Source organism: Talpa europaea (genome assembly GCF_964194135.1).
Source record: "Talpa europaea genome assembly, chromosome: 16".
Lineage (NCBI taxonomy): Eukaryota > Metazoa > Chordata > Mammalia > Eulipotyphla > Talpidae > Talpa > Talpa europaea.
Window position 1 is genome coordinate 41,634,737 of NC_140084.1, and position 26,616 is coordinate 41,661,352.

A 26,616-nucleotide genomic window follows, 5' to 3' on the forward strand; every position below is an offset into this window, starting at 1 on the left:
TAGTCTTAAGTCTGGCCCGCCACTCTCCCTGAGTCTTGTCTTCTCTGGGGGAAATTTCTCCAGTGCCTTTGGTTTTTTCTCTTAAGGTTTCCAAATCCCTTTACCATTCTGTGGGCCGTTTATCTTCTCAGGGTATTAGAAGTCCCAAGTGTGGCTTCCATGTTTGTGCCTTTTTAGCCATTCATTCATTCAACCAACAGAGTACCTTGTACGTGCCAGGCATTCTCCTGGGCACTAGGAGAATGTAGCTTGCATTTTGCTGGGCAATAGAAAAAAGCACAAACATAAATGAAGTCTGTGGATGTCAAATTATATAAAAGAAATCAAATAGCATATAATAAGGACAATGGAGAGACTCCTTAGTTTGAAGAACCGTGGACGATCTCTCTGAGGAAGTGACATTGAACTGAGACCTGAGTGACAAGTAGTATCCAATCATAGATAAGTCTGGGGAAAGAGGATTCCAGAAACAAGAAAGAACTTGATACAGGATGAGTTTGGAGAGGCCATAGGAGTCCTGCAGGACCTTGTGGGCCAAGATGAGAAGTTGGGGTTTAGTTTAAATTTTATTTAAGTGCAATGGGAAGTCACTGGAGAATTTTAAGCCAGGGAGGCAACTTTTGATTTTCCATTAAAAAAAAACTCTGCCAATTTATTTAATTTGGAGCTAGGTTTTATCCCCCCCCCCCACCCAACTCCCACCCCCACACACTTTTCCTTCTTAATATCTTAAGGGGGTTGATGGCCAGGCCAGTATGCTCTGGTCAGGTGTGTCAGGTGTGTCACTGAGGATCTGAGAGGTGAGTCACAGCCATTGTCTGATGCACCTCAGGGCCTTCCTCAGCAGGAGCGTGGAAATTCAGGGAGATGGCAGTAGCTCCCTAAGACCTAAGCCCAGCCGGTTCAATGGGTCTTTGTATGGGGTTCTCAGTTCTCTTGGCAGCCAGAGGGGAATGGAGCCAAATGTGGTTTGGGGATGGAGCCAAAGGCACTGGTCACAAGAGAGACAGACAGGGGAAATGTGAGTGGAGACCTGGAGCTTGAGACACTGAGAAAAAAGTTTTCAGAGTAGTGTCCAGAAACCAGTCAGCTGAAGAATAGGCCTGTTGTCTGCCTAGTTGACGTAGTGCCTGTCTAAAAGAGGAATTTGTCCGCCTTCTTGGTCAGGAGTTTTTGACTTTTGTTTCCCTTTCTCTGTTTGGCATCCTCCTGGCTCTTAAGAGTCTGGATGACAAGCTTGAATCTCTGGGAGTGAAGGGGACCTTCCAACTCAGAGGGATTGGGTCGGGAACAGCCTTAGGACAATGAAGAGGAGTGGGAGAGTGTCACTTCAAAGCCGAGATAGGTGGGATCTGAGAGATCAGAGCTGCTCCTATTTCAGAGTAGGAGAGCTAGGTTGAAGGTGGAGCGATGCCCTATTCAAGATCTTTGAAAAGGCCTCTGTCCACACTCTGTCTTTAGGCCCCCAGAAAGTTACTTATCAGGTAGCTATCCACATACCTGACATCCCTCCTGGGGTCACCACCCCTTCACCCACCCACATCCTAACCTTGTGAGTCTTAGTTTGAATTAATAGAGTCCATGGTGTGCTTTTAGCAGGTGAACAGTCTCTCTGTGTACCTCTCAGAGGAGGTGGCCAGAGACTGGCAAGGTTGGGGGAGCACACGCTTGCTTAGTTATGTCAAACGTCTGTTTAGTAGTATCAGCTGGGAGCATTCTCCATGAAGTCAGATCTTCTCCCATGGTGCACAGCCTTTCCTCTCTCCCATTTCTGGAAAATATTACTCCCTGCTTTAAATCTGCTTCTTTTGGCTCTGTGACATTCAGACCTTAGTCTCTGGGATAGATTTCTGAGTCCCAATCAGCCCTTTCCCCTGGATTTGGATTGAAGGGTCCCGTTGGTCCACACTCACTAAGTTAGTTTCACCTCCTGATTCTCCCTGACTTCCTTGCTTCCAGGAGCCTGGAGAGGTGTGGCTGGACCAAGACCTCCCCCCGATGTGAGCAGGTTTCCTCCTCTTCACCACGCTACGGAGCATCTTCAAGCCCTGGCCTTCAGGGGAGAGGTAACAGGAGCTCAGAGCCGAGACCATGTGACGGCGCTGGCCCTCGCCACCGCCGTCCCCCCCACCCTGGCCCCAGGCCTGGCACCATGATGTTCCGAGACCAGGTGGGCATCCTTGCTGGCTGGTTCAAGGGCTGGAATGAGTGTGAGCAGACAGTGGCCCTGCTGTCGCTTCTGAAGCGAGTCACACGCACCCAGGCCCGCTTCCTGCAGCTCTGCCTGGAGCACTCGCTGGCAGACTGCAATGACATCCACCTGCTGGAGTCGGAGGCCAACAGTGCTGGTGAGTCTTCACCCCCAGAGATGGCAGCACCTGTTACCAGGAGTGCCTATCAAATGGCTGAGGAGGCCAACCTAGCAATGATGCTAAGAAATGTGGGCCTTAGGCTTGCTTGTGGATGGAGAGTCCCTGACCTCCCAGGTTGTCATCCTGGGTCTCCTGGGACTATGTTGCCAGATACCCTTAAGCATGGAGTGGGGGAAGTCTTAAGGAAGGGCAGGGCAAAGTGGAAACAACGCATGGCAGAAGAAAGATCACATAGGGTGACTTGTCTGGGTGGTTAAAAGGAACAAATTCTAAGAAAGGGGAGTGGAAGGAGAACATTCATTTTTTTTCAAGTTTCTGGAGACAATTTTAGGACTCTTCCAAAATCCATGAGTCATTCTATTCTTTTTTTTTTTTCATTCTACTATTCTTTACCAACAGAGGCAGATCGGGCTTAAGAAATAAACAACTTTTGTTTTTGTTTTAAAGATTTATTTTATTTATTTATGCATACAAGAACTGAGGTACAGGCCAGAGGTACGGTGGGGGGGGGGGGGTGGTGAGAGGATTCACCAGAGACAGAGTGGGGAGCAGAGCAGGCAGACTGACTGAAATACACTGCTGAGGTGGGCAGCAGGTGAGACAAGAGAGGTCTGCTGCGCCATGTGGGTCAGCTCCCTGGCCGGGATTCGAACTTCTGCTGAAGTGGCTGGGTATAGCCTCATAGGTTGCATCTTAACCGCTTGCGCCACCAGGGAGGAGCCTGTTGTAAACTCTTTAGAGTTGTGCCTGGCATGTGATAAACACTCCGTAAGTGTTAGTTTTTGTTTTTATTGTTAATAACTCATTTAGCCCTCCTAGCAACCCCATGAGATAGGTACTATTATTACCTCCATTTATCAGCTGAGAAAAATGAGCATGGGCTGCTCGGCCTGGGATTTGGAGCTGGACACAGCGGCCTAACTTCCCTCATCTTGCCGGGCCCGCCTGCCTTAGACAGTAGTCACCTTTGCTATACCGAGTTCTATGCACAAGCCACAGAAGCACAGTGGTTGTGGGGAAAGATGGTTCCTAAGGCCAGAAGTAACACCAGCCCAAGTCCCAGTCTGGTGGACATTGATGGCAGCAGGAACACAGTTCACCTGCAGCAGGCTCAGAGATCAGCCATTCACACCCCTTTTCTTCACCCTCCCTAAAACCCCTTTCCTCTGGCACCAGAAGTGGGAGTTCTAAGGTTGTGGTATACCTGTACCCCCAGAGTGGTGGCTCCTTTGGGAGCAGGTCATTATCTGGCACAGCTTTGTCACACATCACCACCGCCCACTGAGCAGGTGAATGGGCACTGGGTGCTAGTCTGGTTGTCTATCAGAATCACCAGTGGTGTTTATTTGTTTATTATAGTTTTGGCTTTTGCTTTTAAACTTTGTATTAAAATCAAGCCAAGTGAAGGGACATCTCCCTTCCAGACTTTCACAGTCCTAATTTATGTGTTTTGTGAAATAATCTGTGCATGTATGAGCACACACATGTTCTCCTTCCAGCCTCTTCACTGTTTTAACACAGAGCAAAATACTGTGCCTGCTAACCAATTTGCTTTTTTCACTTAACACCATAGCTTGAAGAGCATTTCGTCATCAATCTGTGTATGTGGATCTCATTGCTGTTACTATCTACATAATAGGACTAGAGAACATTTATAGAGCCCTGCCTGTGTACCAAGCAGTGTTTCACTTTTTACCTTTATTACTCCCTTAACCTTCACACGGTAACTCTATAAGGCGGGTACTACTGTTACCCCATTGTACACGTGAGGGGACCGAGGCCCTGACAAGTTAAGTCACTTCCCCCGGGCTGTACGGCGAGTCGGACAGAGCTGACGTTTAACTTTAGAGCTCTTGCTCTTGGCCAGTGGACTCTACAACGTGGTGTGTTTGGTCTTGCTCGTATAAACAGTGTTGTGATAAGTACCCTTTAAGCATCTCTAGAATAAATTCCTAGGATTCTGTGAACTGCTAGTGTGAAATTATGTGCATTTAAAATATTTGATGTTAGCACATTGCCCTTGAAAGACATGGAACGCTTTACACAAAGAACCTGAGCCCCATCCCAAATGGTTTGAATTGAGATGTTGCGGGTAATGCCCAGCCAGAGGGTAGAATTGCCGAGGAGTGAATTGACTCGTGAATCAAAGTTTTTCTCCATAGCCTATGTCAGATGGTGAGGATATAACAAGCCGATATTTAGAGGTAGGGAAAACTTAGAATGAGCCAAGAAATGGAGGGCCATGGTGTGTTCCAGAGTCAGCAGGGAGCCTGCCACTTGGAGCAAAGCATGATGGGAGAGCAAAGTGTTTTGTAGGACCTTGAGGTATCTTTCCTAACAGACAGGCATGCTCTAAGACTAAGAAGCTGTTTCCTGTCGTGCACCTACCCTGAAGCACAACAGTCCCTGTCTCGTATTTGTGAGAGAAGGAGCTATTCCTTGGGCCTGGGGGCTGCCTCGTGGGAGGAGCTGTGCGTCCTCTGCCTGTTTCTCCGCTCTCCGTTATGGCCTTGTGTTTCCCACACTTGCATCGTTGGCAAGATCACCTGGTGGGTGAAATCTATTTAAATTTCTATTTAATAGAAATCTATTAAAATCCAGATTTCTGTGCCCTCCTACTGAGACCCCTAAGTGAGAATCCTGAGGGGACAGGCCTGGGAATGAGCACCCAGGTTCTTCTGCTGACCAGGCGGTAGTAGTTTGAGAGATGATGACCTGGAAGTGATTCATTTGTCATGGAACATGAGGTTAGGGATGAGGACACCCGGGAGTTCTAAATTCAGCTCTGTAACTGGCCGCTCTTGTGCCCTGGGCCAGCCCTACCCTTCTTGCTCCTAAGGCTCCATGCCCGGACAGTGAAAGACTTGCTCTAGATAATCTTCAAGGGCTTCTTGGGCTCTGAAGTAATGTGCCAGTGAAGGTGGAGCCACAACTAAGCATAATACTTTGTTTGGGGGCCCAGCTTTTTCTTCTAAAGCACTTAATATTTTACTGGTAGACCCCTCAAAGAGTGTGCCCCTCCCCTCCATCAAGAGAGACACAGCCCACAAACTAAATCTTAAGTTACCTTGGCCCACCAGTCCCTGGGTCAGAGCAGCCGGTGGTGGGACCTGAAGTCCCCCTTTAGTTTTTCAGGTCCCTTCAAGTTAGGCCTGAACAGCAAGGCACAGCGAGGCAGATTTTCTTTCTAGGCTTCTGCTCCATATTTCACCTGCCCGATCCTGCTCCTTTCTTCAGTTTTCCCAGGGAAGATTATCTGGAATCCACTTTTCCCTGGGCTCAGGTTTGGGTTTAGTCAGAGATGCCCCCCTCCCTGTCTCCTCAGTAAGGGCAGGGAGCGCAGAAGGCTTGATCGGGGGGAATGGTTTCCCACCCCAGAATCACCCGAGGGTGGAATAAGAATACTTGGGTCCTGTCCCCAGAGGTTCTGGTATTTTTAACCTCCCTAGTAGCCTCCCGTTTACACTCAGTAGGGAGCCGCTTGTCTTGATACTGATGGTGATTCTGGCCGGGCCCAGAAAGGTGACGAGGGGTTGTCATGTGGCCTCCTGGGAGTGCTGTGGAAGAGGAGCCTGGCCTGAGCTGTCCCTTCCTCCCAAGAACCTGGGGAGGGCCTAGGGGGTAGGAGGAATCCCCCAGCCTGAGAGTCCAGTGTTGGCTTCCTGGAAGCAGAATTTGAGACAATCTGGGGACAGAAACGCAACATAATCCTCCAAGGGTCTCTGGGACAGGGAGAGAGGCCCCTGGTTTCCCTTTCCTGTCACCCCTGTTCCTTCTCCGTGTACTGTCTTCCCTGCCTGTTTGGAGCTAAAACAGTAACCCTGGTCCTCTCACCCTGATGCTCACTTTTGGATCAGCGGGTGGCACCAGGAAAGCTGAAATCCCCTTCCCTCCCTGGTCCTATGGCTTCCTGGGCCACATTTCCTGTTCCTCTTCCCTCCTGTCCTTAGAGTCTGCATCCAGATGATTGAAGCCCCTCCCTCTCTGGCTCACTGAATCTGGGTGGGGAAACTGAGGTCAGGATGAGGCTGTGGCCGAGTGAGTCACCAGAGCTCAACTCTGATGCCTCCACCCTCCCCTTTCAAGCTCTACTGACACAGTTCATCAAACAAAAATGTAAGCCCCCAGCCCTCCCCCATTTTGTGTGAACTGGGGTGAGGCAGAGAAGGACATGTTTGGAGCCAAACCCCAGTTCCCTTGACTGGTGCCTGAGGCTGCCACGATGGTTGCAACAGCCCAGCACATAAAAATGGGTTTGCTCTTACGGCAGTCTCCAAGATATATTTAGCTCCTGTGGTTTGCCAGAACCCAGGGTCATGACCTACTTAGCTCTGGTCACCTGGCCAAGCAGGGCGCTCACATGTACAGTCTGTTCATGCTCGCCACGCATATGGATTCCAGGTTTGCACTTGGTGAGAAGCAGCCATTGGCGTCATGGCATTTCCCCTGCCCCCTCCTCCATCCGCCCACCTCCAGAATTTCATCATTGCTTGTTGTGCCTCCAGTTCAGAGGAACCAGAGACATAGTCTGGTTTTGGTAAATAACCACCCCTATCGGGAATCTTAAGGGGGAGGCCCATATATGCCCTCCTACATGAATTGCTCCCCCTACCCCAAAACAGGGTTGGCTGTAGATCTTTAACCAGGAGCAACTATAGTAAAAATGTCTGGAGCCAGGTGCTTTGCACTGTTGTCCCATAGACTCTTACAACAGTCCTGTATGTAAGCGCTTTTACTTCTCCTCACTGTACAGAAAAGGAGCCCAGGGCAGAGAGGTTAAAGGCCTGGCCCACAGTTGTGTTGGGCTAGGTCGTAGAGGCAGAACTGGATTTCAGATCGAGGCAAATTTGTCTATTGAACTTGTTTTTACTCCATCTACTCTGCTAGGACATGGGCAGGGTGACCTGAGGTCCAGGGATCCTAGACATGGGACATCCTACACACGTAGACACCACTGTCTTCCAGGGGACCATCTGGGTTCAATTGTGCAGGTATTCATTGGGCCTCTGCTGTGCCACAACTCTGTGCCAGACTTCTCTGATCTGGGCAGGAGACTAGAAGTTCCATCCCCACCCGTCATCTGCAGCCCCAGCTGGGCTCACCCCAAGGGGCCTGAGGCTGCTTAAATTCCTTGGCCCAGTTCCAGTGCTCACTGATGCTTCCCAGTCATGGGAGGCCCACCCTCCCCACCACACTGCCTCACAGACACACGAACACACATTTCCCCAGGGTCAGCCTCCATTTGTTCAAAACCACTCTTCCCTTTTCCACAGCAGAACAAGGTCCTTCATTGAGCCCAACCCTTGGGGCTGTTCTGTCACATCCCCTGGCAGTACCAGAGGAGAAGCTGTGTCCCTCAGCCCTGGGGTCCTGGCAGTACTCTGAAGTGGGGGAGGGATTAGACAAGGCCACTCTCTGTCCCAGATGCTTCTGGCTACCCTTTGAGGCCCAAACAACAACGATTGAGAACATCAGGATAGGGCTGAAGGGGTAGGCAAGCTGCAGGAGGAGGAGGGAGAAAAATACCAATCCTTGAGTCCCACACTGAGTACTCACTGTGGTCAGACTGGTGCCTTCCATGCAGGTTGTCTCCGTTAACCTTCAGAGCAACCCTGTAATCCCGCTTTTACAGAGGGGACTCATATTGCCCGGACAGCTTCATGACACAGCTGGGGTGCAGGTCCTTGACTTTCTGTCCCTAGTCTGAGTCACTGTTTCTTCCTTCTCATGACGAACTAAAAACTCTGGGACTAAGCCCAGGGACATGGGGTAGCAGGGAGTTCCTTCCCATGTGATCCAGGGCCAGATCCAGATGGAAGGGAAAGGTGAAGGCTCCCTAATGCCAAGAAGGCCTGTCCCACCTGGGAAAGATCTCTGGATATGGGAATGACAAACTACTTCTTGGTCATGGGGAGCTGGGTCGAGAGAAGACAGATGGAGGAGGGGTGTTTCCTAGACTTGAGTGGCAGTTCCAGAAGGGGAGCTGCGAAGCCAGGGATGGGGATAGAAGAGATTTGGTGGCATTGGAGAGATTGTAGAGGGCTGTGGGCAAAAGTTTCTCTCAGTTCTAGAGGTGGACAGACCCGGCTTCAGATCTCAGTTGTCCCAGTGGGGAAATGATTTCACCTTCCTTAAAATGTTTTTCCTCGTTTACAAGATGGGGATGCTTTAAACAGGGTTGAGGTGAGGCTGAAAAACCGGCTTGTCTTTAGCATACAGCACATACATAGCAAATACTCAATAAAAACTATTCATATTTACTATCATCAATAATTTCTATCATTTGTAGTAGTGTTAGTAGTTGTTTTGGCCATTACTGTGGGCATAGCATACGTGGATGACTATGAATAAAGGGATAAATCCCTGGATACTTTAAGAGGGGTTTTCTAGGAAGCTTGAAGCAGAGTGGCATAGGCCAAGAAAATGTCCTATTATATGACCAGGAGGTGAGAGTTTTGTGTGATTCATTTTCTTAGAGCTACAAATTGAAGCAGAATTAGAATTTATGTGGATTCCCTGGCCATAGATTTCCACACAGGTCATTAAGAGAGAGAAATGTATGAAAGGCGTGCTAAATCATGTTTATACGAGGTTCAAGTTGCCCGGCATCTGGCCTATAGTGAGGACAGAGGGATCTAAAGATCCTTGGAATCTTAAGCCCTTAGGAAGTTGGATTGAGATGCCATCAGATGTAGAGTAACCCAGACTGGGGGTTACTTGACACCCAGATGCCTGGGATTCTGAGCCATTCCTTACATAGGTTCCATTTCCAGCCTCTCTGTGTCCTGGGATGGTAGCTTGTGCTTTTAGAATCTCTGTGGGATGGCACAGCAGACCTCTCCTGGTGCCCGCTGCTCCCTTCAACGGTGTATTTTAGTGGTTCTGCCTGTTCTGTGAGTCCTCTGGCCTGCACCCCAGTTCTTATATGCATAAATAAATTTAAAAAATAGAATCTCTGTGGGTATTTGACAGAAAGGAGCCACAGTAAGGTATAATAATTGTGATGCTAGAGATAGCGTTGGATATTTACTGAGGATTTACTTTGTGCCCAACTTTGTACGTGGGTCTCACTTAATTCATAGCAACCATACTAAGTAGGAAAGATTGTGAGCCTCACTGTACAGATAGATAAAGTAGAACCCAGAGAAATGATCACATTTGCCCTGAGCCACATGGTCAGTTAATGGAAGAGAAGGGATATAAGCCACATCTCTGCATGTTGTTTTGCCTCACCCACCCCTATGTCCAGGTGGTCAGCTCCTTGGCCCCACCAGTAGCCTCATAGCTCATCTCTCTTGCTGGGTGTTTGCAAACTATTGTCTTGACTACAGGTGTGAGCTCAGTTATCCAAGAGTGAGGGCAGACTTGGCACCAGCCCTTGATAAATTGTCTCTTTTCGCCAGTGTGGGTATTTGTCTTCTTCCTTTGCCTTGTCAGCATTATCCCCATCCTGACCCCACTGAGCTCATCATAGATGTGTGAATAGGGTTTTCAAGGAAGATAGACCTGTACCAGTTCCTTCCCAAAGCCTACTTTATGTGGCCAGCCGAGGCTGTTATCTTGGAGAGCTCTCTTCTGGGTTGAGAGGGTAAACCTGGTTGATCTCCCCAGGATACACTCAAGCCTTTATGGCGTGAGTTGGGAAGGAGATATCACCAGGTCACTCCTGCCGTGGAGTCAGGAGACTCTTGCAGGCTACAAACTTGGATCTCAGCAGCTTGAATTTGGAGACTTAAAGGGCCCAGAGAAGATGGAGGTGTCCCGAGCTCAGTTTTTATCTGGAGAGAAAGAAAGTGGGAGTACCCTGGAAATGAAGGTGATGTTGAACTTGAGTCTAATGGTGCTGGTTGCCATTGTAAGCTCCTGGTCAGGAAGATGACATGCTGGTGTGCTGTAGGAAGGTATCTCCATTTGGGGGTGTGGGACAGATTAGAGGGGAGAATCTAGAAGTAGAGAGTCCAGTTAAAGTACAACAGCAAGCATTTATTGAATGTTTTGCAGCCACTTGTCGTTCTTTATTAGCTCGTTGACTCTCAGAGCAACACTGCCAATTGGGTACTATAATTATCTCCAGAATTTTTCAGGTAAGGAAGTCAGTGATCTTGAGTTTCAAGGAGATTTCCCCAGGATCCAGTTAGTAGGTTGGGGAGTCCAGACCACCTGATTTCAGAGTCCAAGCTTTTCACCACTATATCCCAGCGTCCTCTCCGGTCAGCAAGGAGGCGGGTTTGATAGTCAGGGGATAAGGGGTGGAGGCCATGAAAATGACCGGTGGGAATACAGCAAGACGAGCAGGCGTAGAGGTAGCAGGAGGAGCTTGACTGCAGAAAAGCATGTGTGGTTGGGAACTACAGTAGGTTTTTCTCAGTGGAACCAGGAAAAATTACTGGTAGCAAGGCTGAGTGTGTTTGATCTTATGTGAGCAAGAAGGTCAGAGATCGTGAAAGGAGAAGGGAGGCGAGATTGGAGCTGAGGAAGCAAGCTAATGGCAGCCCTCATGGCTTCCCTGACATCCCTTTTTGTCCCCTCCGCAGCCATCGTCAGCCAGTGGCAGCAGGAGTCCAAAGAGAAGGTGGTGTCCCTGCTGCTGTCCCACCTGCCCCTCCTTCAGCCAGGCAACACAGAGGCCAAGTCGGAGTACATGAGGCTGCTGCAGAAAGTGCTGGCCTACTCGATTGAGAGCAACGCCTTCATCGAGGAGAGCCGCCAGCTGCTCTCCTATGCCCTCATCCACCCAGCCACCACACTGGAGGACCGCAACGCCCTGGCCCTCTGGCTGAGCCACCTGGAAGAGCGACTGGCTAGTGGCTTCCGCACTCGGCCCGAACCCACCTACCACTCTCGCCAGGGCTCAGATGAATGGGGGGGGCCTGCAGAGCTGGGCCCTGGAGAGGCAGGACCAGGCTGGCAGGACAAGCCACCCCGGGAAAATGGACACGTGCCCTTCCACCCACCCAGCTCGGTGCCGCCAGCCATCAACAGTATTGGGAGCAACGCAAATGCAGGTGAGGGGGTGGGGATCCTAGGGGAGACGTGCCTGCTCGAAAAGGGTCAGATTGGGATTTCTCTTCACCACTGCATGGCCCTGGCAAGTCACATAACCTCTCTAGACCTCAGCTTTATGAGGCAGTGAAGAGGCTTTGAATTAGCATTCCTAGAGCTATATGTGACCCTGCAGACATATTTTATTGAGCCCAAATTCAACAAGACTCTTGTTTTTTAGTAAATGAAGTGATAGTAGGTGTGGGGAATTTTTCCCTAAAAATCTAGGTTTTAGTTTCTCTTGAAAAATCAAAAGCCCCTATTCCTGGTAGCAATAATAATGAGTTGAGAGGAATTTTTTTTTTTTAAAGATTGATTTATTGAGCCTCCATGGTGGCACAGCGGGTTGAGCACAGTGCTGTGAAGCTGTCCGCAGCCTCTGCAGTGTGGGTTCGATTCCCAGCCCGCCAGAGAGATACCCACATGGTGTGGCAGACCTCTTCTGTCTCGCCCGCTGCCTGTTCTGCTCCCCGCTCTGTCTCTGGTGAATTCTCTCACCCTCATGCTGCTCTGGCCAGTACCCCAGTTCTTGTATAAATAAAATAAATCTTTTTTTTTAAAAAAGGGTTTATTTATTTATGCATGTAAGAACTGGGATGCAGGCCAGAGGTGGAGTATTCACCAAAGACAGAGTGGGGAGCAGAACAGGCGGATCGACTGAAATACACTGCTGAGGGGAGCAGCTGGCGAGACAGAAGAGTGGTAGGTCTGCTGTGCCATGTGGGTAGCTCCCTGGCTGGGGATCAAACTCGTGCTGCAGTGGCTGTTGATAGCTGGATAGCGCTGAGACTTTACCCCTGCGCTACCAGGGAGGCCAAAGAAAAACATTTTTAGGTTTATCTAAAATTGTGTGCCAAACTGCATGCCTTGCTTTAAAAAAACATTGCGATGGAGTTGAATACTAGTCATCCCCTTTAGCCCTGCACATGTGCCCTAATTGACCTACTCCCTTTGGGCCTGTCTGATACTTTTCCAACTTCTGAAGACATTGGGTTCATGATCATGATCTGACATTCTGCATTTTTGTATATGGTCTCAATTTATAGCCTTATTTCTGAGGTACCTGTTTGTAAGCCTCATCTTCCCAGATGTAACTCATGCTGCAAGGTACTGGTTAGTGATCATGGATGACATTGTTGAGCGTTGACTCTGCTCTTTGGCCAGCACTTTTCAGATCGGATATCGTTTAATTCTCATCATTATTACATCATTAGCTCCATACTACAGGTAAAGACACTGAGGCTCAAAAATGGTGAAGCCATGAATTCAAGGTCACACAGAGTAAGTGGTGGGAACAACAGAAGTTCACACCCAGGGATTCTGATGCCAGAACTTGCCTCTGACTGCTGAGCTGTCTTACCAACTAAGTGGTCTTGAAACCACTTGAAAAGGCACCCTTAGGATAAATACCCTGGAGACTGCAACAAGTAGGACGAGCTGATATTCCAGTCAGGTTTTTTTTTTAAGATTTATTTTTTTATGCATATAAGAACTGGGGTATAGGGCAGAGGTGGGAGGGGAGGAGGTGAGAGGATCCACCAGAGACAGAGTGGGGAATAAAACAGGCAGATCTACTGAAATACACTGCTGAGGGGAGCAGCGGGCGAGACAGGAGAGGTTTGCAGCGCCATGTGGGTTGCTCCCTTGCCGGGGATCGAACTCATCCTGCAGTGGCTATAAATAGCTTCCTAGGTTGCGTCTTAACCCCTTGCATGACCAGGGAGGCCCTCCGGTCAGTTTTTTTAACACTAGTTAAAATGAACAGGAAAGGGAAGCTTTGATAAGGTGACATGACCTTAATCAGGGCAAGAGGTTTCTGAGACTAAATGTTAGGGTAGCTGGGCCCTTTAGCAGGCACTGGCTAAAGCTGGCCTGGAGAGAGTAACAGTGAAATGTCATTTGTGTCACTGGGTGGGATGAACCCTGGGTCTCTGTTGCACAGCTATGTGGCACATGATAACTATCAGTTCCCTCTGACCCTGTTTCTTCTCCAGCTAAATATAGATGCCCTGTTCACCTGCCTCCTCCCAGGCGCGGGCAAGAATCAGGGAAGATGGAGGGCTAGGAGGGCTTGTCTGACAACTCAAGGCATCTTGGCTCCTGTTTTTCAGTCTTAGAGCATCAGTTTCTGAGTTCAGATTGGGAGGACATATAAATAGTGATGATTCTAGTTAAAATACACTGACCAATGGGCCTGCCTGGTGACACAGGTGGTTTAACACAGCACCCACATGGTACAGCAGACCTCTCATGTCTCGCCCGCTGCTCCCCTCAGCAGTGTATTTCAGTCATTCTGCCTGTTCTGTTCCCCATTCTGTCTCTGGTGAATCCTCTCACCCCCCCACACCTCTGGCCTGTACCCCAGTTCTTGTATGCATAAATAAATCTTAAGAAAAGTAAAATGTTACCTATGTTATATTGAGAAATAGTTTTTTTTTTTTTTTTAATAGAGGCATGTTTATTTATTTGTTTGTTTGTTTTTTGGTTTTTGTTTATACATGCACTGGGTACAGTCAGAAGTGCGGGAGGGTGAGAGAATTCACCAGAGCCAGAGCGGGGAGCAGAGCAGGCAGAAGGACTGAAGTACACTGCTGAGGGGAGCAGCGGGCGGCAGGAGAGGTCTGCGCGCCATGTGGGACCCTCCTCCTGTGGCCGGGGAGCAGCCGGGGATCGAACCGGCGCCGCAGAGGCCGCGGGCAGCTTCGCAACCCAGCGCTCAACCGCTGCGCCACCGGGGAGGCCCGAGAAATAGTTGTTTTTTAAAAAGTTTTATTTATTTATGCATACAAGAGCTGGGGTATAGGCCAGAGATGCGAGGGGTTGAGAGGATTCACCAGAGACAGAGTGGGGAACAGAACAGGCAGACTGACTGAAATACACTGCTGAGGGAAGCAGCGGGTGAGACCAGAGCGGTCTGCCTCGCCATGTGGGTTTCTCGCTGCCCGGCCGGGGATCGAACTTGTGCTGCAGGGACTGTGGATTGCTTCATAGTGCGGTGCTTAACCCCTTGTGCCACCAGGGAGGCCCAAGAAATAGTTTGGTTTTTTTTTTTTTTCTTTCTTCTTCTTCTTCTTCTTTTTTTTTTTTTAAGAGGCATGTATTTTTATTTATTTATTTGTTTGTTTGTTTGTACATGCACTGGGCACAGTCAGAAGCGCGGGAGGGTGAGAGAATTCACCAGAGCCAGAGCAGGGAGCAGAGCAGGCAGAAGGACCAAAGCACACTGCTGAGGGGAGCAGCGGGCGGCAGGAGAGGTCTGCGCGCCATATGGGACCCTCCTCCGGTGGCCGGGGAGCAGCCGGGGATCGAACCGGCGCCGCAGAGGCCGCAGGCAGCTTTGCAACCCAGCGCTCAACCGCTGCGCCACCAGGGAGGCCCCTTTTTTTTTTTTTTTTAATACAAGAGCTGGGGTACAGTGCAGATGCACGGAGGGTGAGAGGACTCACCAGAGACAGATCAGGGAACAGAACAGGCGGACTGACGAAATACATTGCTGAGGGGAGAAGCAGGCGAGACAGGAGAGGTTTGCTTGCCATGTGGATTGCGCCAAGGCCAGCAGGGATCAAACTGGCACTGCAGAGGTTGCAGACAGCTTCACAGCGCTGCGCTCAACCCCCTGTACCCCTAGGGAGACCCCCGAGAAATAGTTTAAAAAAAAAAAATACTGACTTGCCAAGAGCTGTTCTGAGAACTTTATACCTGTAAATTCATTGGCTGAGTCACAGAAAAGTAACTTGCCCAACGTGATATAGCCAGAATTTAAGTCCAGGCAGTCTGGCTCCACAGCTTATACTCTTTACTATGCTGCACTGCCTCTGCCTAAAAGTGACCCTCCTAGAGATACTCAGCCTCATCAAGGGGAAGGGTCATCCATGCAGGGAGCCCATACATTTCTTCAGGGTCCCACAATGGGACCAGCAGCTCTTAAAGGACCAGACTAGGATTTGAACCAGAAGAGAGAGAGGAGTTGGGTGTTTCAGGCAAAACACACAGCATGAATTAAAGGCATCATTGGCAAGCTGAGGTGTGGCAAGTGGAGGTGTGCAGGCAGAGGTCTGACTGGGATGGACAGCTACAAGGATTTCAGTGAGTAGCAGCAGTTGCAAATATCTGTGCTTCCCATGTGCCTGCCTGTTTTGGCAGAACTTCACCTGGAATGGAGGCAGAGGGGCGAGTGCGGTGACTTGTCGAGGAGCACAGGTCCTGCTTAGTAGGTGGCAGAGCTAGCTTTTGCACTCAGATCTGTCTTGACTCCCAGATCTCCGTATATTCGAGAACCACATTCTGGGGGGCCTTGAAGGATAGAATGAAGGTTTTCAAATTCAAGCAATTGCAGGAAACAGGAAACGATTAAAATATTTTTGAGTGGGGAGCAGGGATTGGCCTGTAGGGACAGGCAGGGTGGGTTTGGGGTGCTGCCAAGGACAGACCAGAGTTTCTTGGAGAGAGTGAGGCCCTGGATCTCCAGCCGGCATTCCTGTTTTTATAGTTCTCGTGCTGTGGCCAGCCTCCACCCCAGCTCGGGGCCAAGCAAGGCTCCTCAGGAACTGCACACTCGTTCTAATCAGGGTAATTTCCTGCCCTCTCAGCCTCGCCTGCCCCCTTAAAGACTGAGAAGGGAAAAAAGGGATGTGGGGCACCTGAGGGTCCCCCAGGGCCCAGCGTGTGCTATCCTCTTGTGGGAATCCAGAGATTTGGAAGGAGTCCTAAGTAGAGGACCCCAAAGGTCATGGACAGGGGTGGAGACTGGCCTTTAGGGGATGAGTTAATGCACTGCTCGCTCCCTCAGGTGATTTCCTAGCTAGGAGCACAGATGTTGTCATTGATAGAAAGCGCTGGTCGGCCTTCCTGTGTGGGGCGTCCATGGGCACTGGCAGGAATCCCAGCCTTTCCATCAGAACGGGGCTAGCCTTCTCTCTCTGCCTCTGCTCCCTGTGGGAACTGGGGCAAAGGGCTTCTGTTCCCCCAGCTTCGATATTCTCACCTACCTACAGTGAGACTTTCTGGTTTTGTTTCTTTTCCTTTTTCTTTGACTTGGGTACTTCTAGATTCCCTTTGTGAAGCCCAGGAACCCCCTTGACACCCTTGGTACTGTGGGTGTCATCCCTTTGGCGTGTATGAAATTTTAAGGGCTCCTGTGTGTCATACCCTGTGCCTAGTCCTGGGCATGCAAAGATGCCTGGGGAGCCCTGGGAACACAAGGAGGCAGCTGCTGAGTCGGGGAATGGCTGAAATGACTAGAAGATAAAGGTGGAAGGGTGGGGAACCAGACCGAGGAAAGAGTGTGTGCAAAGGTCTGGAAGCCTGTGGGAACCTACCCTGTCTGGAGCATGATTAAAAATCAAGCTGAAGGGCCTCCCCGGTGGCGCAACAGGTTGAGCGCAGTGCTGTGAAGCTGCCCACAGCCTCTGCGGCACAGGTTCGATTCCCGGCTGGCCAGGGAGCAACCCACATGGCGCAGCAGACTTCTCCTGTCGCGCCCGCTGCTCAGTAGTGTGTTTCAGTCAGTCTGCCTGTTCTGTTCCCCGCTCTGGCTCTGGTGAGTCCTCTCACCCTCCCCATGCCTCTGGCCTGTACCCCAGCTCTTGTATAAAAATAAATAAATCTTAAAAAAAAAAAATCAAGCTGGATCCCTCTACAAGAATGGGATGGGTGCTGGAGGGCGTGAACCGTACTGTAGAAGAGGGCTAAGACAGGAAAAATCTTTGGGAGGTGGTAAGGTGCAACAAAAGGGAGTTGAGGAAGCAGTTTATATGTACTTCATTTGCTGACTTTGCAAGAACTAATGAAGCAGCTCCTCTGGGCCAGGCCCACTCTAATCACTGAGGATATGGTAATGTTTAAGACAGGATAGGTGTCTGCTGTACGGGCCTTCTGTTCTAACAGGGGCATAACATTAATAACTAGGTAAGATCATTTCAGGTTGCAATCGATACGGGAAGGTGATAAGACAGACTGATAGGCTAGAGCGATCAGGACTCAGGGGAGGAGGCAGCCACAGGTTCATGGAAGGCCTCCAAAGAGGTGATGCTGGAGTTGAGACCAGAGGAAGCCTACTGCTAGGATCAGGAGGTAAAATTGGGAAGAGGCTGGTGTGTTCCAGGAATAAACCGCAAGGTGATGGGGAAGGGAGATGCGGGGGGCGGGGGGGCGACAAGCAGAGGCCAGGAAGGCTTGAACTGAACAGTGAGTTGTAGGAGATGATAGGTGAGAGATGAACAGAGCCCGGGTCTTTCAGGGCCTCGTAAGTATGTGGAAGATGTGATGTAGTCTCAGCATGAAGAGAAGCCACGGCTGGTATTTAAGCTGGGACTCAGGATTGACATGGTCAGCATGACCAAGTTTTGAGAACGACAAGTAAGACTTCGGTGAGGTGAATGAGCCGAAGGAAGAAGAATGAAGGCCGGGAACTAGGGAGGAGGTCGTGTCAGTCATTCCAGTGAGAGGCACCAGTGACGGGCCTGGGTTGCTAGCATAGCAGTTCAGAGAAGTGACTGGCAGCTGGCCGATGGGTTTGATACAGGAGGTTAAAGAACAGGAAGTATCTAGTAGGTGGTTCCTGAAGACCCCAGGGACCCTTGTTGGATTCTGGAGCACTGAGTGGGGTCATTGTCTCCTGTGGTCATGTCCGCGAGCCTGACCTCTTGCCTTTCTTCCCCTCTGGCCAGGTCTCCCCTGCCAAATCCACCCCAGCCCGCTGAAGCGCTCCATGTCGCTTATCCCCACAAGCCCCCAGGCCCCTGGTGAATGGCCGAGTCCAGAGGAGCTTGGGGCCAGGGCTGCTTTCACCACGCCCGACCACGCACCCCTCTCGCCCCAGAGTAGCGTGGCCTCCTCTGGCAGTGAGCAGACGGAGGAGCAGGGCTCCAGCCGAAACACTTTCCAAGAGGACGGCAGTGGCATGAAAGGTACGGGGGCAGGGCAGCACTGGAAAGAGGCTTCTGCAGAACTTAGAGGACAGAGGGGAGCCGGTAGCTGCCTGCTACCCACCTCCTCCCCGGAGTGGGACAGGTCTGAGGGAGGAGCAAGCATACACCCCACGCTTAAGACTCAAGAGTAGCCAGAGAGACCCCATGTCTACCCACAGGCCTGGTTTTGTGGCGAGAGGCCCCACAGAGGCCTTTCTGACAAGGAAGCCAGGTCACAGTGGTAGCTGATGGAGCAGAGGTTCCTGGAAGACTTTGAGAGAGATCGACGAGGTTGTTCCCGTGTGCATTCAGCCAAGCAGCTCGCCAGGGTCAGATGTCCTGATCAGGGAAGGCCACCTGAAAGGGTCTGGCTGGGTGAAAGAAGTCTGAAGCTTGTCCCTTTCCCCCTTCCAGTTCTCTGCAGCTTTTAAGACTGCCTGTGGTTACGCCCGGTCCCTCCCCCACAGCCCCTCTGCTCACCACCAGGGCCAGATTCTTGACCTCACTTCCTCTCTCTCGTTTTCCACAGATGTCCCCACGTGGCTCAAGAGCCTCCGCTTACACAAGTATGCAGCCCTCTTCTCACAGATGAGCTATGAAGAGATGATGACACTGACTGAGCAGCACCTGGAGTCTCAGGTGAAGCCAAGGGGACCATCAGGGAGGTGTTGGAGGTAGCATCATTTTGATACTACCCTTGCAGCCCAAGCCTCCCCTGTTTCTTTGGGCCTTGTTGGGGTACCTCCAGGTACATCAGCCATCCATTACTAGCTTCCCTCCCCTTTTGCCTCTACCACAGAATGTCACTAAAGGTGCCCGCCACAAGATAGCCCTGAGCATCCAGAAGCTGCGCGAGAGACAGAGCGTCCTGAAGTCCCTGGAGAAGGTGAGGTGCTGGTATCCCCATCTCTAGGGCCAACTGGCTACTCCTACCAGTAGACTAAAGGCTCTGGCTCAGCCTTGCAGCCCAGGTGGTTTCCCCACTGGGCTTCCCTGGGCCTGGGGAGACAGGCCCCCAGTGTAGGTCGGGTCACAGGGCTTGCTTGCCTGCAGCTAAGAGACTCCCGCCCCTGTCTGTTCTGGCCTGTGTCTCCAGACTTCTATTGGCTTGATCCCTTCTCTCGCCTTTTATGTTTCCATTTCTTACTGATCTTCCCGGTCCAGCTGGGATGTTTCTGTGTGCATGGACTCTCTTCCCACTGGATTCTTTCTTACCCACTTGTTCTTGCATGTCCAACCCCATTTGCTCTCCTTTTTTCTGTACCTGACATTTTCCCTCTGGTTTCCCACCCCCACCCCACCCCCTTCCGGGTCTTGGTCTGAATCTCTGGTTCTGAATCTGCTTCCATCATAGGGGAATCTTGCTTTCAGCATTAGCTCGCCATCTCCTGAGCTCTGCTGCGCTGCCTGGGAGGGGCAAGGAGGAGGGTGTGTGCAGATGCACACGCCCGCAGTGGGCTTGCCTTCCCTTACCTGCCTTCTCCTTGTGCTCATCTCGGGGTCCTAGCAGCCTTCCGCAAACCCTGTCTGGCCCTGCCTGTGTAGTTATGCTTCATAGCTGTGGAGGCTGAGGTGGGGTTCTGCCCCCCCCCCTTTCCACCCAGGATGTGCTGGAAGGTGGGAACCTGCGAAACGCGCTACAGGAGCTGCAGCAGATCATCATCACCCCCATCAAGGCCTACAGTGTCCTCCAGGCCACAGTGGCTGCCGCCGCCGCTGCCGCCGCTGCCGCCGCCTCCGCCTCTACTGCCAAGGATGGGGGCTGTGGGGACCCATCGCTGCCAGGTGCTGAACCTCCCCTGGCTCATCCCAGCACAGATAAGGGCACTGAGGCCAAGGACCCTCCAGCTGCAGAGAGCTACCCCCCTCCACCAGCTCCAGCTCCCACTGATGGTAGTGAGCCTGCCCCAGCTCCCGTCGCGGACGGAGACATCCCCAGCCAGTTTACACGGGTGATGGGCAAAGGTGAGACTGAGGGCCTGGCAGAAAGTTCTGGGATGGTAAGCTAGCGAACCTAGGCATTAGGGATCAGAGCTGTGTTAAATGCTGGGAACTGGACTTTGAGGAGCATCCCAGGGACTAGAATACTGCAGACAGTGACTGATGGTGATTGGGGGGTGGCAAGGTCCCCGCCCTCAGGTATGTCCAGGCTGTTGGTGGGAGAGAGCCTTCACCCTCTCTGACCCGAGCAGAAGACTATGTGTCGGTGGAAACGGCAGGCAGTAAAAGAGGAGCAGATAAGGTGAATCCAGTGGTCCTCAGAGGGAACTTGAAGTCCAGGGGATGGAGATGGAGCAGTTCTTAATGGGTCCGACCTGCCTTGACACAGCGTGGCTTAGCCGCCTTTTCACATGGATAGTTTCTTTTAGCTGTGTGACCCTGGGCAGGCGACTCAGCATCTGTCTCTCAGATTCATTAGACTGAAAATGCCTACATTGTTGAGATTGTTGCAAGAGTTATCTGCTTGTGCCAGGCACTGTGGTGGGCGCTGTACAACACTTTACATATTCTGAGCCAGATGCCATGCCAGCCCCCTAGTGGGTGCTCATCCATGCTGAGTTTCCTGACCCTCCTTATGCACCAATCCATCTGGGGCCAGGGAAGCTGGAGCATGGCAGAGGGCATGCTGGGGACTAACTTCCTGCCTTTCTGGTGTCCCCAGTGTGCACCCAGCTGCTGGTGTCCCGACCAGACGAGGAGAACATCACCAGTTACCTCCAGCTCATCGAAAAGTGCCTGACTCATGAGGTGAGGCCTTCTCTGGGGCTCCGAGGAAGTGAAAATCTGCCCAGTCCTCAAGACCACCATTCCTTATGTGGCCAACAGGGTGCCCACCCGCCTCTCTAGCCCCCCTCTCACAGTGCTGGCTTCCTGGATGCCCTGCCTGCTGCTGCTCCTCAGAGCAGTTCCTTCCTCGCCAGCAAGAATCCTCCCTCCCCTCAGCAGGCAGCGTGCACGCTGGCCTCCGACCCCTATAGACTAGGTCTTGTCTCTCCCGTGCCTCTCCCTCAGTGTTCATCTCAGCTTGGGTCACATCTAGCTTCTCCCCAGCTATGCTGTGCGCTTCACATGTGCAGGTCACCTGTGCATCCTGGCCTCGCCTAGCACAGAGCCCTAACCCTAACCCAGTACATACTTGAGTGAATGAAAGGCGGATCCAAAAGACGTGCCCCCCCTCCTTGCTTCACCTCCCTGATTCTAGGCTTTCACGGAGACGCAGAAGAAACGGCTGCTGTCCTGGAAACAGCAAGTGCTAAAGCTCCTCCGAACCTTCCCGCGAAAAGCCGCACTAGAGATGCAGAACTACCGGCAGCAGAAAGGGTAGGTGGTGGCCGGGCGCAGGGATCTTCTCTTCCCCCTGGGCCCTGATTCGGTGACAGTGGTGCCAGGGATGATTGCGTGCTGGGCTGGGAGTCTGGTTGTACTAAATCTGTCACGGAGGCCCTCCCCGGTGGTGCAGCAGGTTGAGCACAGCGCTGTGAAGCTGTCGGCAGCCTCTGTAGCGCGGGTTCGATCCTGGCCAGCCAGGCAGATCCCACATGGCGCGGCAGATCTCCCGTCACGATGCCCGCTGCTCCCCTCAGCAGTGTATTTCAGTCAGTCTGCCTGTTCTGTTCCCCGCTTTGTCTCTGGTGAATCCTCTCACCCTCCTGCGCCTCTGCCCTGTTACCCCGGTTCTTGTATAAAAACAAATCTTTAAAAAAAAAAGATCCTTCCAAAAAAAAAAAAAATCTGCCATGGAGCGACTATGCAGTTTTAGAAAGGCCTGAAGACTTTCTAAGAAGAAAATCAGGGTGTTCTTGCTACTAGAACATGGGGTTGGGCTGGCAGAAACCAGCACGCGTCCTGATAGCAGGCCCCCTGCCTGTCCCTTGTTCTCGCCTGTGTGCAGCGGGCTCCACAGTCCCTTCTCATCCCAAGTGAACAACAGAAATACCACACTTGGGAACTGAGTCAGGAAAACTACTGACAGTGACCACAAGGGAAGCTTTGTGCACTCCCTGTCTCCCTCCGGGGGTGCTCGTGGGGCAGGCGAGAACAGTGTGTGATGCGGGTACTTGGATGGGGAATCCCCTCGAGGTCAGAGCAGGTCTGTGTTGTGTCCTGCCTGTTGAGGCTGTGGGGGTAGGGGGTAGAAGGTTGGACAGAGGACCCATCAGCCTAAACTGACACCCAGCTTTCTGCTCTCTCACAGCTGGGCATTCGGCTCCAACTCCCTCCCCATAGCTGGCTCTGTGGGGATGGGGGTGGCCCGGCGGACCCAGCGGCAATTCCCAATGCCTCCCCGGGCCCTTCCGCCCAGCAGGATGGGCCTTCTGAGCCCCTCGGGCATTGGGGGCATCTCCCCCCGACATGCCCTCACCAGCCCCAGCCTTGGGGGCCAGGGCCGACAGGTGAGCATGCTGGAAGCAGAGGACTTGGCACTCTTGGGGCTGGGGTGCTTGGGGTGTGTGCCCATACCTTTGCATCCGGGTGGGCCTTGGGCAGGAGTGGGCCCTGCCACACCTGGGGCGGGCCACTCCCTCTCACCTCTGCTTTCTCTCTCCCTGGCCTGGCGCAGAGCCTGTGGTTCGCCAACCCCGGAGGCAGCAACAGCATGCCCAGCCAGAGCCGCAGCTCTGTCCAGCGCACCCACTCGCTCCCGGTCCACTCATCACCCCAGGCCATTCTCATGTTCCCTCCAGGTAAGGTGCCCCCACCCGGGACTCGGCCTTGGTGACACCCTTTGCTGGCCTTACTCTTCTCTTTGACTGTCCCCACACCTCCCCCACTCTGCTCCACTCTCTGCACTCTCCTCCACCCCTTTCACTTTCTCTCAGGTCCTGCCTTTGCCAGCCCTTGCCCCTACCTTCTGCATTGCTCCGTCCCTGTCATCGTCTGGGTGTTCATGTGAGATACTCGATTTGGGAGGGTCTGAGGGGTTGCGTCAAAGTTAGTGAAGTCACTGGTGGGGAGCCTCGCCGCCTCGATGAGCCGGGGGATCACATCAGGGCCAGTCGTTACATTCCAGCCCTCTGACGGGTTCTACACCGAAGGGTGTTTGAGGCTGGGGGCACTGATTTCCTCAGTCCGCGGGCCTAGTGGGAGATCAGAGTGAGGGCAGAGTGGGCCGAGGGAGGCTGCAGGAGCGCCAGCCCTCCCTTGCTCCATGAGTTCACTCTGCCCTGTGCCAGCCCACTTCTGGGCACTGAGGCTACAGAAGCAGATCAGGCTGGCCTGGGATGGGCTGCCTCTGGAGAGATCTTAGGTTTGCAGGTGACCCAATGCTCTTCATGTCATAAGCTGCCAACCTTAGTTCATGAGACGATGTGGCCGTCCAGCTCTCAAAGGCAGGTGTCTTCCATTTCCACCCAGGCGTAGGGCTTTGCATGCAGGAGGCGTCTGTCAGTGCTGCTGAGTGACTGGATAGTTGAGCTACAGGAACAAGAAATAACAACAGTCCTTTTTACTGGTGTGCTGTGTGCTGGGCGGGTTATCACCAGCTTTCTTGTACTGAGGAGTCAGTCCTCTCAGCTTGCACACTTGAGGTCACTGATGCTTTTCCCATCTTATCTGTCGCAAGTCTGGTACTCAGAGAAGACACTTGTCCAAGGTTAAAATAAGTCTTTGTTAGGAGAGACCGGTGGTCTGATAACGGCCTGAGCTCAGCGTTCGGAAGGGATGAGACGAGAGGTGAGGCTGGAGGTGGGAGTAGGGTCTTCTGAACCCAGGTGACAATCTCAGACTTTCTCCCGAGGGCAGTGAGGCGCCAAAGAGGTCTGGGGTGGGATCGGGTCTGCTCAGGGAGGTGGGCTGTTTGCCAGATGCCGGCCCAGGAAACCCTCTGAGAGGCGGTTTAAGGACAAGCCGCGTGGCTGGTGTCCTGATTTGCCCTGCTGGCCGGGCCTGCCCAGATTGCGTCCTGCCCAGAGGAGTAAGTCCAAGTGGGGACGGGGAGGGTTCTAATTAAGCTTCAGCACCAAGCACAGAACAGATCCTCAGTCAGGGAGCACAGGGCTGCCCAATGCCCAGGGCAGATGCTCAGACTGTGCCCAAGGCAACGTGCAGTGCGTGTCCAAAATAGTCACAGCCTGTGTGTGGCCTCCAGGAAGCTCCCTCAGCTTCATATCCCTTCCTGTGCCGGCAGGGCAGGCTTTTCCTCCCGCCAGGCCTCTGTTCTTGCCACCCTTGCCCCTGCCTGCTCCACTATACACCCAGGCCGTCTCTGCATCTCAGCCCTCAGCCCTCCCATCACAGTGTGCGCATCTCTCAGGTGCTCTCTCCCCCTCCCTCTCATCTGTGTCAGCCTTTCTCATGCCAGCCCGTCTGGCCTTTTGTCTTCCTGGCTCGACTTCCTACCCCAGTCCAGTCCTCACCACCTGTGTTCTCTCTCACCCAGACTGCCCGGTCCCTGGGCCTGACCTGGAGATCAATCCCACTCTGGAGTCTCTGTGTCTGAGCATGACAGAACACGCCTTGGGTGGTGAGCATTTCCTCTTTCCCTGACCCAGCAGCGTCTCCACCTCTGAACTGAGCAACTCAGAGTCATCCTGAGGGGTCCCCAGGGGAGGCCGGACTCCAGGGAGGGCCTGACTGGGATGACAGGCTCCCTGAGCTCCTTGTCTCAGGCCTCCCGCCAGCTCCTGATCTTCCTCCCTTCCTCCCTTTCTTACCACAGATGGGACAGACAAAACCTCCACCATCTGACGGGACCCACAGCCCAGCGCACCCATAGGCTCCCCCGGGCGGCGGGCGGGAGCCAACCCCCAACGGGCTTCTCCGCGACAGCGAGAGGGTGGGCTGGCTCAGCTATACATTCTAATATTTTTCTACTCTCTCACCCTTTTAACTTTTGTTTCACATTGGCACACGCCTTGCTCACTCCCAGGCCCGTCGAGGGATCTCTGCTGAGGCCCCGGGCAGTAGGGGGCAGTCAGGATAAACGGGGCAGGGACCGGCCAGCCTGCTGCTCCCTCCTCTCCTCTTCCTCGTCCCCCACCTGACCCCATCCCGCTCCCGCCGCCTCCAGCCCGCCGGTCACCTGCCCCTCCCAAGGGAGCAGCCTCCCCCAGAGACTCACTGACCCACTATCTTGCGGGGCCTGCTCAGAACCATCTGACATTTGGGGAGAGAATAAGCGTAGATAACCTGCTCTCCTGAATGTTATTTGAGGCGCCGAGGAGAAAAAGGCAGATGAGGAGAGGAGGTGCTGCCTTACCCCTCCCCGCGCCCCCCTTCCCCGTTCCCATCACTCCCTGAGGACAGGAGCCACCCTCTGGTCACTCACCTCCTTTTGCCCTGGTTATTGGAGGTTCTCGACAATTAATTTCGTAGGCCTATTTAAGATACATATTTATATAGTTCTTAACGGTTTTCTCTGATCATTCCCTCTCATTTTTAGAATCCCCAGGCCTCTCTCTGAGCCAAGAAAGTGGCTGGGGGAGCCTGAATTTTACAAGAGGAGAGGGCAGAGCCCCCTCCTCCAGAACCCCCTAGCCCTGCCCAACTTCCCCCCAGCCCTGGCTTCCGGGGTGGAAAGTGGGGAGTCAGGGCAGCCAGTGAGGTCAGGAAGTCTGTTGCCTTAACGTCCCCTTCCCCCACCAACACACACCTTTCTCCACTCCCAGGTCTGGTTGCTGAAAAGACTTGGGGGTAAGGAATAGGGAAAGGGGATTGTTTGGTTTTTGGTTTCTTTCCCCACACCCCTTTTCTTTGAACCTTTCCCCCATTCTGTCATGACCTCACTTAACATGGAACAAACACTATTATCATAACCCAGAGATTTGTCTCAGTGCTAGAGTCATACACCCTCTGGTCCCTGTTCCTGCTAAGGGGGGTTGTGCTGGGTCAGGTGGAAGGAGGGGATTTGGGGGCTCGGGTGTAGGGAAGCTGGGACCCTATTCCAACCCCTCTTCCCCCTCAACCCCCACCCCCGACATTCTCAAGCTTTTCACACAGAAAGGAAAAAAATGTTATTTTTAGATACATTTTATGAATAACTTTTGTTATGAATATGGCTGGTAACCATTGTGTATGTTATTAAAAATACAAATTGTTGGGAAAAAAGAAAAAAACCAAAAAAAAAAAAGAATTTAAGACCACCGCCCTCCTCGCACTCTCACCCCATTCCCCAGACCTTCTTGCCTCTTTCCTCCTGGTCTGGACCTCCCTCAGCTGAGCCCGGGGAGGGGGAGGAAACCAGGGGGTGAGGTGGCCCTGGGGACCTGCCGCGGGTCCCCACCTCCTCGCCCAGTGCCGGGCTGGGTGGGGTGTCAGGTTTATTTATGTACCTCTTGCACACTCATCAACCTATG

General features: G+C 52.3%; 1 protein-coding gene across 2 annotated transcripts; it reads left to right on the forward strand.

Annotated features, from left to right (window-relative positions):
* Positions 1 to 2,152: 2,152 nt before the first annotated feature.
* SAMD4B (sterile alpha motif domain containing 4B) lies at positions 2,153 to 25,213 on the forward strand (the record flags this gene model as incomplete). 2 transcript variants are annotated; one of them, XM_084257273.1, is made up of 12 exons in its annotated part: positions 2,153 to 2,348; positions 10,907 to 11,377; positions 18,083 to 18,322; positions 18,852 to 18,961; positions 19,122 to 19,208; positions 19,927 to 20,287; positions 20,985 to 21,070; positions 21,525 to 21,643; positions 22,518 to 22,716; positions 22,884 to 23,007; positions 24,702 to 24,785; positions 25,191 to 25,213. In XM_084257273.1, 12 exons carry the CDS (start codon positions 2,153 to 2,155, stop codon positions 25,211 to 25,213), a joined length of 2,100 nt encoding a protein of 699 aa, XP_084113399.1. The 2 variants fall into 2 exon arrangements, with proteins under 2 accessions (XP_084113399.1, XP_084113398.1); XM_084257272.1 differs by lacking the exon at positions 25,191 to 25,213 and adding an exon at positions 24,981 to 25,009.
* Between the last annotated feature and the right edge of the window lie 1,403 nt (positions 25,214 to 26,616).